This window comes from Notechis scutatus, chromosome 4 (genome assembly GCF_049901735.1).
Source record: "Notechis scutatus isolate UNSWTSFEM ecotype Mainland chromosome 4, rNotScu1.2, whole genome shotgun sequence".
Lineage (NCBI taxonomy): Eukaryota > Metazoa > Chordata > Lepidosauria > Squamata > Elapidae > Notechis > Notechis scutatus.
This window is the reverse complement of record NC_142012.1, coordinates 38,550,163-38,565,180: the sequence shown is the minus strand read 5'-3', so window position 1 is coordinate 38,565,180 and position 15,018 is coordinate 38,550,163. Positions and strand designations below refer to the sequence as shown.

At 35.5% G+C, this 15,018-nt stretch overlaps 1 protein-coding gene across 1 annotated transcript in view; it reads right to left on the bottom strand.

The window, feature by feature from the left end:
- Nucleotides 1-272: 272 nt before the first annotated feature.
- The window catches only part of TNIP3 (TNFAIP3 interacting protein 3), a 52,298-nt gene continuing 37,552 nt past the window's right edge, over nt 273-15,018 (bottom strand). The window contains exons 8-12 of the mRNA XM_087962603.1: nt 11,940-12,047; nt 9,193-9,312; nt 6,828-6,953; nt 4,240-4,293; nt 273-3,551 (exon numbers count right to left, since the gene is read on the bottom strand). Of these exons, the coding sequence (XP_087818729.1) occupies nt 3,387-3,551; nt 4,240-4,293; nt 6,828-6,953; nt 9,193-9,312; nt 11,940-12,047 (573 nt within the window). The 3' untranslated portion in view covers nt 273-3,386. The remainder of the gene's footprint in view (nt 3,552-4,239; nt 4,294-6,827; nt 6,954-9,192; nt 9,313-11,939; nt 12,048-15,018) is intronic.

Below are 15,018 nucleotides of genomic sequence, written 5' to 3'. Positions count from 1 at the left end.
TCATTAGTCATATCAAAGTAATTTACTCCAAATTGCTCCCTCTTATTTGATTAAATAATTCTTCTGATTAAATTCTTCAACTGTTTTTCTTTTTAATTCCTGTCTTTTTGATGAAACCTCCTAAATTAAAACAAACTTTACTAATGCTAGCAAATCACTTTTCTGAGAATTTTATTAATCTTGAAAAGGAACAGAAGAAGACATGGCAAAATGGAATGCACCTGATGCTATCATAAACAGTTAGATCACTAATGACTGTCAATGTCAGCTGAAGAAACTAAGAGAAATCTGGTATGCATCAATTTGACAGGTGAAGATGTTCCAAAGGGAAATTGATTGCATTTATTACAATTATTTTAAAACACATTGACCTCATAGATGGAATTCTAATCTCCATGTCTGATGGCAGTAAGTTAGGATTTGAGTACATTGAATACAAAAAGTACATTGAATACGAAAAGATAAAAAAATACAAGTTTTGCAAAATCATGCAGTATTTCAGTTAAGGTATTCATTTCAGATCTTAATTGAAACATCAAGTTAAAATATTAAAAGTTTATTGAACAGGAGGCATAGATATATTTTGTATTTTCAGAACAACAGAATAACAGAGTTGGAAAAGACCTTGGAAGTCTTCTAGTCAGACCCTCTGCTTAGGCAGAAACCCCAATATCATTTCAGACAAATGGTTGTCCAATCTCTTCTTAAAAATTCCCAGTGTTGGAGCATCCACAACTTCTGGAGGCATTCCTCCGATTAATTGTTCCAGCAGAATCCATTTCACTGGTGCTGTCCCAAAATGGCAGTTATGGAAGGAGTTATCAGCCACAGTACACACATTAGATGTAATTCTACCCTTTCAGAGAGTCTCTTATCATGCTTCCTTACAACATTCATACTGAAGTATCAGGGGAAAGTAGGACTTGGGGCTCTAATCCAGCCTGTTTTTAAATGTTGTGCCTAAATGGATAATTTGTTGAACTAAGTAGAATTATGGCATTGTACTCTCAGTTAGACAATTTATATAAGAACTTCAACTAATATCTATTTATCTCAATATTTTCACATTTAAATAAAAAGCAACTTACTATAGTTTAACCACCCCCTGGAACAATGATTTTCAACCTTGGCACCTTTATGCTAATTGGGAAATTCTGGAAGTCGAAGTACACACATTAGTGTTACTAAAATTGAGAAACTGATCTAGACAGTACTAGATGATAAAGATATATCCCCTGATTTACTTTAGAGGCAAATAACTGAAGACTCTTTTGAATTCCATCTAAAAGAGGGAAATAGCAAGCCATTCCATTAGCTCTAGGGTAATAACAGCTCAGTCAAAATGAACAATTTCTAGCTGATAATGATAATGAAATTTGATTTTTCCCCTTTCCTTTCCATTCTCCCTCATTCCTTTTTGTTACTGTAGACTGTAAAACTATAAGCCAACTACTGGAATAAATTGCCCAGTATACGTATTTTAGCAGAGAAGGATAAAAAAGTATAAATAAAATAAGGATGTGGAGATATAAATATGCAACTAAAAGTATAAATGTTTTTTAATGAAAAGCTATGTCAAACTACTGAATATTCAAAGAAACCAAACACTAATGTGCAAACACTGTATTACAACAAGTAACATCATTTTCACAATTAGGGTCTTGAAACTATTCCAAAGAATAAAGAGCCAGGACTTGCGTTCAGACTAAACAAAAGTTTTCATGGATAACCAAAACGTAAATAGTAAATGTGAGATACAAAGAGGCACACAGGAAGTCAAAATTTAATGAAGTAACTGTACTGTATTCCATACGCTAAGCCTACATATTGAGGCTTGGGAGATTATAAAGAAATACATCTGAGAGCTGCTTTTATTGTATAAGAAATTAATCATAAGAACTGCACAAAAAGTACAAAACAGCAAACAATTCCATCCTTGAAATTCTCTTCTAAAGATAAAAATTGTTTAGAATATATTACGCAGCTCAAAATCCAGATTATGAAAGCTGTAGGATAAAGCCAAATTTAATTAACTTCACTTTAAAAACATTAGTGGAAAGCATTTTGCCCAAATTCATGTTAGAAAAATAATAACAAATTTATTAAAATTTGGTTTATGTTATACTAGTGTTTCTCAAGCTTAGAATATGTGGACTTCCAGAATTCCCAGCCAGGATATTAGCTGGGGAATTCTGTGACTTGCTAAGGTTGAGAAACCTGGTGTGTGTGCGTGTGTGTGTGTGTGTGTGTGTGTGTACATTTTTATTTTGTTATAAATATATAATAAATAAAATCTATTTACTCTTGTGGTACAATTATATCCCAAGCAAAAATATTTTGGGAAATGTCCCTAAATGAAAAAATATTATCCTTTGCTGTACTGATATTAAATTGACATTTCCCCCTTTATTCTGGCAAGTAGGGTCAAGATTTATGAAATTTGTTAGCTTTTGCCACTCATTCCTGCAAAGAAAGTCATGTGATTGCATTGATTTGAGAAATAATAAAGACAAGAAAAAGATCAGAAATAGACCAGAACATTTCATGGTGCCTTGATATTGACACATACATACATACATAGAGTACATTCATTTACCCTTTTCTAAATACCTGACTGTATTTCATCTCAAGTATTCTTAAGCTTGATAATGACTTTAGCTTCTCATGTTTGCTTTTACAACTTTAGCTACTGTGGTCTATCTATTTGCTACTTTCCTGGTCATTCTGTTTTTATGTCAAGACAGACTAAAAGAATGTATACACCTTGACAATCTCCTTTACAAAGGGTTGCATAAAATTAACTAAAATGGCAGTAAAATAAATTAAATTCTGCCTAAACTTCATATTGAAAATATTTTTTCTACAATTTATTTATGCTACTATATATAAATGTACAATTGCTTGCAAAATTAATATGCATAAATAATTTCAAATTGAAAATTATATATTTCTAATTGAAGAGACAGATAACATATATCTGTAGACAAGAGAAAAATAAACATGCATCTTTTTAATAAACTGAACTTACTTTTTAAAGTAATAATGATACAGAAGTACAGCTATAAAAGAAAGAAAAAAGAATAAAATGTTTTTTCTTTTCCCTTTTAGAATTGATGTACAGGAAATGCAGATAATAGAAATGAGTCCATTACTTGTTACATAATAAACGTATCAAATTACCAGAAGAAAGCAAAGTGATGAGGTAAGTGATGAAAAAGGATATAATGAAATGATAGCTAAGAAAGAAATATGTGGTATTTGGAAATAAAATTTAACTGATGGCAGAGTTGCATATTTTTTTAACGTTACTAGATTCTCACAGAAAACTTGCACAATCTGGTTGTAAAATGTTGGTCTCTGAGTCTTTTTGCTGACAGAGTCTCAGCTTACAGGGGCTGCTGCTGTTTTCTGTTAGCACCACATGACCCCAATGTTATTCGAGGTTCACAGGATGGCTGAAGTAGGTCACAATTCCCACAATTAAGACAAGAAGGAACAAACAACTGCTTCAAGCAGACATGTTTTTCTGTAAGTGCTTGGAAACCTTGGGCCTATATAAAAATCAACATAAAACAAAATTGATAGAAACTATTATTTTTCTCAGAAAAACATGGCTTGAATTTCTTGTATTCATGGCTCATTGTTTTTGGTTCAGTACAAACTATTTTTAAAAATACACATTAATAAAAAGTAAGATTTTGTTTTAAGATCCACATTGTCCTGACCTGAGGGTACCTTAACTTGTTGACTTTATATCCCAATTATCAGAGTATAGATAATATATTATTCAAGTACAGGTATCAAAACTCTGATTATTGATGTTATTTTTGGAAATACTTTTCAAAAAGTATATTAGCCTAAAATAAGATTGCAAAATACTTTCCAGAATTTCTGAGCTATTGATTTAACTTTAAAAGCTTAAATTTGGTTATGACTTTAATTTTCTAAATGTATTATATTATAATTATAGATATACTATTAGGGTTGTATGTTTGATTTCTATATTGTTTTAAACAACAAATAGGTATGTATGCCAGCCAAATATTTTTATTAGTGCAGTAGAAAAATATTGAATTATATGAAGAATGATAATGAATTTAAAAAAACTTTAGCATATTAAGTTGCAGTAACTATAAAGGTGAATATTAGTCAATTTTAGCCTAATCATAGTAATTATATTAAAAATATAGTCTGTAAATTTAGGAGTTGCTAAATAAATCTAAAACAAAAAACACAAACCTGTTGTTTTACTTGCTTCTGAAAAAGTTCATTTTCTGTCTGATAGTGTTTAATCTGTGAAGAGGAGAAATTCAGCCAATAAAATAAAAATATATACTATATAATATGCAGCCATAAAGAAAGAAGTGGCATTAGTAAGACCTATTAAATATTGCATGAAAATGGCATTTAATTATTACACTTATTAAAAGTTGAAATTTTAAAAAGAAGTCTTACAGCCTTGTCTAAATACACATTTGTCAGTACCTTGCTGGGTTTCAGAGTAGCAGGACCCTGCATTCAATAAGGAAGCAAGTATGAGTTGTCTGCCAACAAGCCTTCATGAAAAAGTGTATTGGCCAAGATCAGGCAGCTATTTAAAAGCAAATTTCAGAATTGTTGAAAGGAAGATCTCTTGTGCCCTCTAGTGGTCCTTTGATGCATCATTTAATAACTCAGAAATGTGGTTGTTTTTACAGTATTCCAAAGTAAAAAAAAACCGACATTGATGAATAAAATTGTGTAATGTTGATAAAAAAATATTGCTTCTTATGAATAAAGCTCTCAATCAAGAGCAGTCATTTGACTGGGATGGTAGAAGGCCCTTTCCTGCCTTGAGCAGAAGCTGGGCTAGAAGACTATTGAGGTCCTTACAGTCCTTACATTCATGTTTTATGTTCTAAATCAGGGGTCTCCAACCTTGACAACTTTAAGACTTGTGGAGTTCAACTCCCAGAGTTCCTCAGCCAGCTTTGCTGGCTGAGGAACTCTGGGAGTTGAAGTCCACAAGTCTTAAAGTTGCCAAGGTTGGAGACCCCTGTTCTAAATGGAATGTAATAGCATGTAACATTCAGAAGGGTTATGGAAACCTTCATTTATCAATTATTGTCAAGAAACTATTGAACAAATTCCTGTCAAGGATGTCTTGGATACAAATAATCCTTGTTACTCACAGATTGAACTCATTCTCTTATACAATAAAGATTGCATAAATCATTTGCATTTATAGAACTTGTTCTGTCCTAGGCCTCCCCAAAAAGCACTGTCAATTCTGAGTCCCGGCAAAATGCTCTTTTATTACATGAATGTGAATTTATTTCATTCACAGTCAGACAACAGCTTGGCAAATAGCCTTGCGAAGGTATACTAATGAGCTCAGATCTTTATCAATCCTGGAACCCTGCCTGGTATACAGTTCCACACTCACTGCTGGCAGGGAAGGACTGGGTTATACAGACAAATCTCCACAAGGCTGGAACAAACAAACGACCGAACAAGAGAGTTGTTTCCTGCAAAAGCCCCTTCCCCTTTTGCTTCTATTTTAATCCTAATGGGAGAGGCCATTCACCGTCCACCCGTGACCTTACTCCCATGTCAACCTTGAATTCTTAATTGTGCCTTCCTTTTGGCAGCTTACGCATGCACAGGCTGGGAACCAGTTCCAGAAGCCCCCCCCTCCCCACTGCCGAAGGCAGCTGATGACTGCCAGCCTGCCCTGGCCCCATCTCTACCTCTGATGCAAATCCCTCATCTGAGCCTTCCTCGGCCTCTAGGAATGGCCCGGGTTCCTCCCCAACCTCCTCACTACTGTCCGACTCTGCTGCCGGCTCCGCCAGCCACCAGCGGGGCACAACAGAACTGTTTTATTGAAACAGAGTATGACTCATTGCCACTTTTTTCATTCCTTCCTTTGTTTCTTTAGAAGAACTGCAAACTGGCTGATCAGAAGTGACAGGTCCTGACCAAGTTAGAAACTGGTATTCCAAGAATTTAGAGACTTTTTTGTTGGCACAATGCTACTATTCTGCTATGATTTGGCAGACTTCACCCACTCTATGTTATGTTCACTTTCCTATCTCACAATCCTCCAGTCAGAACTATTTTTAGGATGATCCTGAGAGAATCCAATGTATCTGGAATGCATTACGTTGGGAAAACTGGTCTAAAGGTTTAGTAAAATAGTTACAATTCTACTGAAAAAAATCACTGGTGATGTCACATTTAGATTTAGGCTCCAGATACAGGTGTATTATTTTTTTACCATGTTTCTTGTGGTTGAGATCCTATGCACAATTATTTTTGAGTATGCTGCACTAACTTCCAGAGATTTTAGCATAGGCTTAAAATGAAAATCTTGCAATAGGAGACATTACTGAAACATTATTATTTGTTTTGCTTTTTTTTTCTATGTTCTGGAATCCATTAAGAAGAGGTAGATAAAAAGAACATTTATATTATTTATATAAATTTAAGGCTATAGTGTATTAATGACAAGTTATCTCACTTACTATATATGAAAAATATTTATTATATTTCATGTTCTATCAATATCACAATAGACAAAAGCAATGTTGTCCCATCATAGCAGAAACTCCACCCTTCTGTAAATTTATGCAATGTCCTGATACATGCAAAAAAAGACACAAGAGTTTGTATTATATTGGTGAAATACTATTCGTGGTATCCTGCAGTTGTGTCTAGAAAGATTTGATCCAACCTGAAGATCTCATATCAAATATTATGTCAGTTATTTCTTGGGTTACACTGGAAGTGAAAAACTAAAAATAAAGTATGTATTTTGGGAATGATACTTTTGTTTTGAGACATACCTGAGATTTTAATATGTCCAGCTGGGACTGCGATTGCTCATTAAGTTTTTGCAGAAGTTCTTTCTCTTCACTAATTCTCTCTCTATCAGATCTTTCCTTTCTGAAGTCTTCTTCATAAATCCGAACCTACAATTGGCATTATTTAATGTGACAGCTCTCTAGGCACATTATTAAGTAAAAGAAGCACAAAAATGAAAAATTGTTTGCTTCTGTCTGTAGGGCATAAATGTCATATAGAAAAATATTTACATGCAAAGTACATGAGTTTGCATAAAATATCTTTTTTTACAAATCTTTTTATTATATTTTATAAACATTAAGATGCAAGGAACATGATGCGAAAGTGGAGAAGTAAATAACAGAACAAGTTAAAAAGTGACAAAAAAAAACCCCATAAAAATATAAAACAAAAATGACTTTCAAACTTTTTTCAGTACAAAGATGTTCAAACATGTTCAATATTCATATTTTAACATTTCTTCAGCTGTAGCTTTTATATCCTCAGCTCTACTATTTTTCATCATTCTCATAGCATCTATGATTTTCTTTGAATGAATTAACTTTATCACATTTGTTTTAAGATCACATCTCATTCCTATACTAATCTCTAAAATATACCTTACAGCAGTCCCTCAAATCAGTTTTATTCCAAATAATTGTATTACTTTTATTTGAAGTTTTACTCTTTAGTCCTTTTTAGTCAGTGGTGGGATTCACATTTTTTTACTACTGGTTCTGTGGGCGTGGCTTGGTGGGCGTAGCAGGGGAAAGATACTGCAAAATCTCCAGTCAGAGGTGATATGTGCCGGTTCTCTGAACTACTCAAAATTTCCACTACCGTTCTCCAGAACTGGTCAGAACCTGCTGAATATCACCTCTGTTTTTAGTGCTAATAGAATAGAATAGAATAGAATAGAATAGAATAGAATAGAATAGAATAGAATAGAATAGAATAGAATAGAATAACAGAGTTGGAAGGGACCTTGGAGGTCTTCTAGTCCAATCCCCTTCTTAGGCAGGAAACCCAATACCATTTCAGACAAATGCTTATCCAAACTCTTCTTAAAACTTCCAGTGTTGGAACATTCACATCCTCTGGAGGCAAGTTGTTCCACGGATTAATTTTCACTCACTTGAAATGTGTTTCACTCACTGTAAACAGTTTTTTAAATTTACATCAAAATCAGTTTCCTGAACTTTTAATCTTAGCATCCCATGGTGTTTGATTTTTGATACATTCTTTGTAATTATCTTTTTCTATGCGTATGCATTAAACAGTATCTTTTTCCATCTTCATTTCTTCAACAATCATTTTCTAATATGCATTTTTCTCATATACATGTAGTCCTCAATTATGACCACAATCAAGCCCAAAATCTATGTTGCTAAGCAACATATTTGTTAAAGTGAATTTTGTCCCATTTTACAACCTTTCTTTGATTCACTTAAGGGTTAAGTGAATCACTGTAGTTGTTAAGTTACTACTAGGATTAGGGGTGACATGATAGCAGTGTTCCAATATTTAAAGGGTTGCAACAAAGAAGAGGGAGTCAACCGATTCTCCAAAGCACCTGAAGGCAAGATAAGAAGCAATGGGTGGAAACTAACCAAGGAGAGAAGCAACCTAGAACTAATGAGAAATTTTCTGGCAGTTAGAGCAATTAATCAATGGAACAACTTTCCTCCAGAAGTTGTGAATGTTCCAATACTGGAAGTTTTTAACAAGAGATTGGATAACCATTTGTCTGAAGTGATGTAAGGTTTCCTGCCTAAGCAGGGGTTGGACTAGAAGACCTCCAAGTTCTGGTACTCTGTTATTCTGGTACTCTGTTACTTGTTAGTAACATGGTTGTTAAGTGAATCTGGCTTCCCCATTGACTTTGCTTATCAGAAGGTTACAAAAGATGATTGCATCACCCCAGGACATTACAACTGTCATAAATCTGAGTCAGTTGTCAAGCATCCAGATTTTGATCATGTGATCACAGGGATGCTGCAACAGTTGTGTGGAAAACATCATAAGTCACTTTTTCAATGCCATTGAAATTTTGAATGGTCCCTAAATCACTGTTGCAAGTCAAGGATAGTTTGTTTAGTCTATCAATTCAACACGCAAATATTTTCATATTTCACAGTGACATAACCCCACATTCATTCTGAATAAGCAGTCTCCAATAAGGGTATTTGCAATAATGTACGAAAAAAAGCCAAGGTAGGTGCATAATCAGAATTCTGCCCCTTTTTAATGTGTGTACAGGTTTTAACCCTGTAGTCATGATAAGCTCTGAACCCCATGATGATGATGCTTCCACAATTTTCAGAATTAACTGAATGTTGCAAAGAGTTATATTTTGTCCACCTATACCTGTTCCGGGAGAAGTTCAATTTGCATTTCCATCCCTTCTTGGTTGCAATTCCTATCCAATGCCTCAACATGAGAACTCTGGGAGGATGCATTTTGATGTTTCAAGATATCCAAAAGAGACTTAACCCCCAAAAGCTAAAGGCAAACAAAGAACAGTAAGAGACATACATACATACATACATACATACATATTTCTCCCAACTAATCCAAAATCTAAATCTCAACTCAATTAATGTATACAAGATCTGGTTTCACATTTCTTCTATGCATTAGAATTATCTAGACTCTAGTAATTTAAGAGTTGCAAAAATCAAACCAAAATCAAATAGTGTCACATAAAGAATGCAAATCCATTGTCATTACTATAGATCCTAGAGCAGGGCTGTCAAATTCATGGCCTGCAGGCCAGATGCATCATGTACTGGCCATGCCCATGCCCAGTTTACTGAAAGGGAAAAAAAATTGTGATACGTTACATGACACTGCCGTGATGAAGCGAGTTTTACACCCCTGACCTAGAGTAATTATAATAGATTTCAATTCTTTATGTGATGCAATTTTATCCAAATATTATCTACTTTCATTTTTTTTTTCAAAATAAGAATAGTTTTGGCTTGATTTTTGCATCATCATTTCTCTTACCATTTTAAATAAGTATACTGCTTCAACTGTACAATTCGACTATATATATTCTTGGAGGTAGAATTATATTCAATGGAAACTATTACTATTTCCTAATCCAACGCCAAATTATATTCAGTGGAGCTATTGTCTAAAATATGGCCTTAAATCTTTATTATGTACACCTGAAGATGGGATTTTATAGGATGCAAATGAATGGAAAAATCAGGGGTTGTACTATTACTACACTAGTTACCTTATTTACTTTATAGTAGCAATTTCAGATTCTTGCAGAAACCATTATTACAAAGATTTCCACTGCTTGTAAATAAACATTTATCTAACAAAAATATTTAGAATCCATTCAATTTTTCCACTTTTCCAGCAAATGTTTGAAACATCATCCTCTTCCACTAAATTGTTTTCTTTGTGGTGCAGAAAAGAGGAGAGGTCATCTGGATATATTAATTTTATCTCTGTTCTGCTGCAACACAATAGATTTAAATGGGTGAATAAATGCCATTCTTTTGTACTCATAGTATTATTACCAATAGCTTTGGAACATTCTGTGCCTTTGGTGTGTTTTGCCTGCTAATTTTTTGCTGGTTTGTTTTATCACTTTCAATTGTATGGCCATTCAGTTTAATAGAGAACATGAGATAGTCTATATAGACTATTTTTTGCTTAAGAAAATTTTGTAACTGTCTGGGTTCACGTGTTAAATTATTATGGCATTTGTATGATCTTTGTTTAATATTACTTGCATGCCAGCAACTGACGATTATATCTTAGCCCAATATGTAAACTCTGTCAAACATTGTGGCAGATAGTCTAGTTCTTTTACTTATTTTTAAAATAAGTTATTTTAGTTTTTAGATAATACTTTATAATACACTATTAATTTTAAATAAATTTCAGCATTCAAAGAAAAAAGATTTGAGAGCTCATAATCATGGGCAATATCCACAAATAAATTTGAATCCAAAAAAAAGGTAAAGATAAATACTGTTCTCACAAATGCAAAACAAACTAGTGGCATTTATTTTCTACAAACTGAACTATTGCTGGCAATTTTGTTATTCTTTGAGCCTGATCTAAACACTGAGTCTCAAATTAGATTATATAAATTAGATTATAAATAAGAATTTTTATTTCTTAAAATCACATTTTGTTTCTCCATCTACACATCTTTACAAGTTTATAGTGAACCAAATCTAACAACTTTATTTATTTATTTATTTTGGTAATTTTCTGGTCCGTTTCTTAGCTTTAAGCTTAGAAAACTTTTTCAAGAAATATGTTTCCACATGAAATATGTGTGAGGTTAAGCAGGAAACATATTTTTATTTAAAAAATACATTCAATGTTTTTTTCTGCCTTCCTGATGGAAATATATTTATTTACTGACAATGCTATATATCTGTAACATCCAGATAGCTATTGGCTTCTATCTATTCATGCCCAAAGATTCACATATTAAAATAGCTGCTGCATTCTATGCTAGATAGAGAGTAAGGCAGATGACCTTGATGGAAATGTGCAAGACCAATTACCTATACAAAAGGGGTTTAAATCCTTAAAAATGAAATAATATTCAGAAGCAGATAAGAGGGATAGCTTCCTGGATCATTGGAGCATAATGAGTTGGATATAATGGTTTGTGGAAATGATCTTGAGGAACAAGGGAAAGAAATTCTGCCTAGGAAATAATCAGCTAAGGGAAAGAGGAGTCCCAAATCTCAACTGTCAGAGGAAGGACCCATTCTAGTTATTCGGGCAGTTAAAAGTGGCATGGGAAGATTGTACCTGCAGATTTTCAAGATTCTGTCAATTTTCCTTACAAAAAGATAGAAAATTAGCTCATCTAGTTGTGTTTCTTATCTGTCTGATTTACTAGCGAGGCTGGCAGAAGAAAAGTACAGCAGGTACAGTAATTGTGTTTCCTTTTCCTTATTCCTTTATATTTGTTATTATTTTTCTTACCATGAATGAAAATATACCATGATTAGTCTGTCTGTAGGCATAATAATCCACATACTCTACAATGAAATATTATCAAGTGGATAAAAAAGATACATGAATATGATTTTTACATAGATATATGAATATTAAAACAAGAATCCTACCTTGTTGAGTCGGTTTATTTCACATTCATAAAACATATTCTTTGTCCTTGTAAGGGTAGTTTCCTGTTTCAAAAGCCTGTTTTCTTTCTTCAGTGTGTTCTTGTCTTTCTAGGCCAGGGGTTCCCAACCTGGGGTGCTCGCACCCCTTGTGGGTGCGAGACGATATTCCAGGGGGTGCGAGAAAAGTCCAGGTAAATAATAGGATATTGGCTATATGTTGGTGTTGTGATTCCGGCATCTGCTACAGGTTTTTTGAATGACAGCTCCAGCGAGGAGGACTTATATGAATCAGCAAGTTCTAACGATGAGGAGGAGATGAATGCATTTGATTTGCAAGATCGGCTTGAACCTTCAAACTCCTCCACCCTTCAATTAGGTGGTCAGCCGGGAACGGGTGATAATGAGGAACCAATGATATCTTCAGGTGAAGAAGATGATAATTTGGATGATTGCTGGGTAGATGTCAGGACAAGACGTCTCCTGACAAGGAGGAACCAACGAGGATACAGTAGGAGAGCAGACCAGCAATTAGACTAATTAGTTACTCTATAAAGGGAGAGATATGACTTTGCACTTTGTCCGGAACAAAGTGTCTATTTGCAAGGAGAACTGAAGAGCACAGTTTGGAGGATTTTGATCTGAAATATCTTGTTGGGATTTGGATTTAATTCGTTGGAACTTCTACTTATTGGAATTATTTTGTGAAGGATTTTGATCTGAAGAATCTTGTTGAGTCTTGGATTTAGTTCGTTGGAACTTTTACTTATTGGAGCTATCTGTGAAAATTCCTGTTTGCTGCCTTTCTTTACAAGGACTGTTGCTTTCAGCCTTATCTGTTTACTTTAAAAGGTGGGACATAACATTTTCCTGTTTGCTGCCTTTCTTTACAAGGACTGCTGCTTTCAGCCTTAACTGTTTATTTTAGACATAACATTTTTGTTCCGGACCCAACAGACCATCTTTGCAACGATGGATTCAACTCAAATGCAACAATTGGTGGAGCAGCAACAGATGCAAATAAATCAATTACTTCAGAGCAACGTATCCCTTCAAAATCAGGTAACACAATTATTATCGTTCGTTGCCAATTCTCAAACTGTTTCAGCTGCAGCTGGAGTTCCCCTGCACCCCTGTGAGAAAAATTCCGATAGCTATGCCAGATAAATTTTCTGGGCAAACGGACATGTTTTCAACATTTTTGGGTCAGTGCCAATTGTATTTTTCTGTGAGGCCGGAGGATTTTCCAACCGATCGAGTTAAAATTGGCTTTATTATTAGTTTGTTAACCGGGCAGGCTGCCAAATGGGCTACTCCCTTATTAGTACAAGATAGTCCATTACTGGACGATTTCAGGGGTTTATTCAACAGATGAACGTTATGTTTGAGGATCCAATTAAATCTCAAACTGTGGACAGAAAATTGAGGGATATTATTCAAGGTAAACACTCATTGCAAGAATACGTTGCAGAATTTCGCTTGTTGTGTATGGACTCCACCTGGAATGAACCAGCTCACATGGCAGCATTCCAAGAGGGTTTGTCCGACATTATCAAGGATGAACTAATTCATGCAGAGCGTGCTTCAACTTTGGACACATTGATTACTCAATGCTTACGTATTGAAGCTCGCCTACAACATCGTGGGTGTAAACGGACCGTTGCAGAGCCACCTGTGTTTCCTCGTTCACGCACCCCGTCTATGAGGGTTTTCCAATCCAGAATTCCAGCAGAGGAGCCGATGGAGATAGGCGCACTCCGCCCTCGTTTAACAGTTCAGGAACGATCGAGAAGATTTCAGGAAGGTTTGTGCCTTTATTGCGGGGGTTCGGGACATTTTGCAAATTCCTGCACTCGGAAGGGGACTCGTGGACCTGTATCAAAACCCATTGCTGGTCCGTCGGGAAACGGGTAGGCCCGACCTCAGGGAAACCCTAGGTCGGGCACAGTATTCACTTTCATCTCAAATTGCTGAAGTTAATTCTGGCCCTCCTCGACATTTACTTTTGGACACTCGCATATTCTTGCAATCTCGGAAGGAGGGAATCCCTGCCGTGGCACTGGTGGATTCAGGGGCTACGACTAGCTTTATGGATTATGATTTTGTAAAACATTTCAAAGTTCCTTTAGTGCCTGTGAATCCCCCCATGCAGGTGGAAACCGTAGATGGGCGCGAACTCAAGTCGGGACCTATTCGCTTTGCCACCCAACCACTGCGTATGCGTATTGGGGATCACGAGGAGGCGATAAGTTTTTATATCACTTCGAACCTCCATCTTCCTTTGGTGCTCGGAGTATCCTGGCTGCGTCTACACGATCCGTTGGTGGCTTGGGCGCAGAACGCTGTTTCTTTTCCAAGCCTGCAATGTGTGGACCATCTGAGACATGTCTGCGCAGGCCAACATATTGTCGCTTCTGCTGCCTCGATTCCTTCAGAGCTGTCGGATTTCCCCGATGTTTTCAGTGAACAGGAGGCAGATCAATTACCACCACATCGTGTTTACGACTGTCCCGTGGATTTGATACCGGACGCTCCATTACCAAAGGGGAGGTTGTATTCTTTGTCTGAGCCTGAACTAGTTGCACTTCGAGAATTTTTGAATAAAAATCTAGCTCGGGGATTTATTCGACCTTCGTCATCCCCTCTTTCAGCACCCGTTCTCTTTGTCAAGAAGAAGTCGGGAGAACTTCGTCTTTGTTGTGACTATAGACGCTTAAATGCTATCACTGTGAGAAATAGCTATCCTTTACCGCTCATCTCCGAATTGTTGGAGCGGTTACGGGAAGCTACAATTTTCACGAAACTTGACTTACGTGGAGCTTACAATTTGGTTCGGATGCGTAAGGGAGATGAGTGGAAGACGGCTTTTGGCACTCGTTATGGTCATTTCGAGTACACCGTTATGCCATTTGGTTTGACCAACGCTCCTGCTGTATTTCAACATTTAATGAACGATATCTTTCGAGACATGTTGGATAAGTTTGTTGTCATATATTTGGACGACATTTTGATTTATTCAAAATCTAAAGAGCAACATCTTCAGCAGGTGCGTCAAGTGCTTCAGCGTCTTCGGGAACATAAA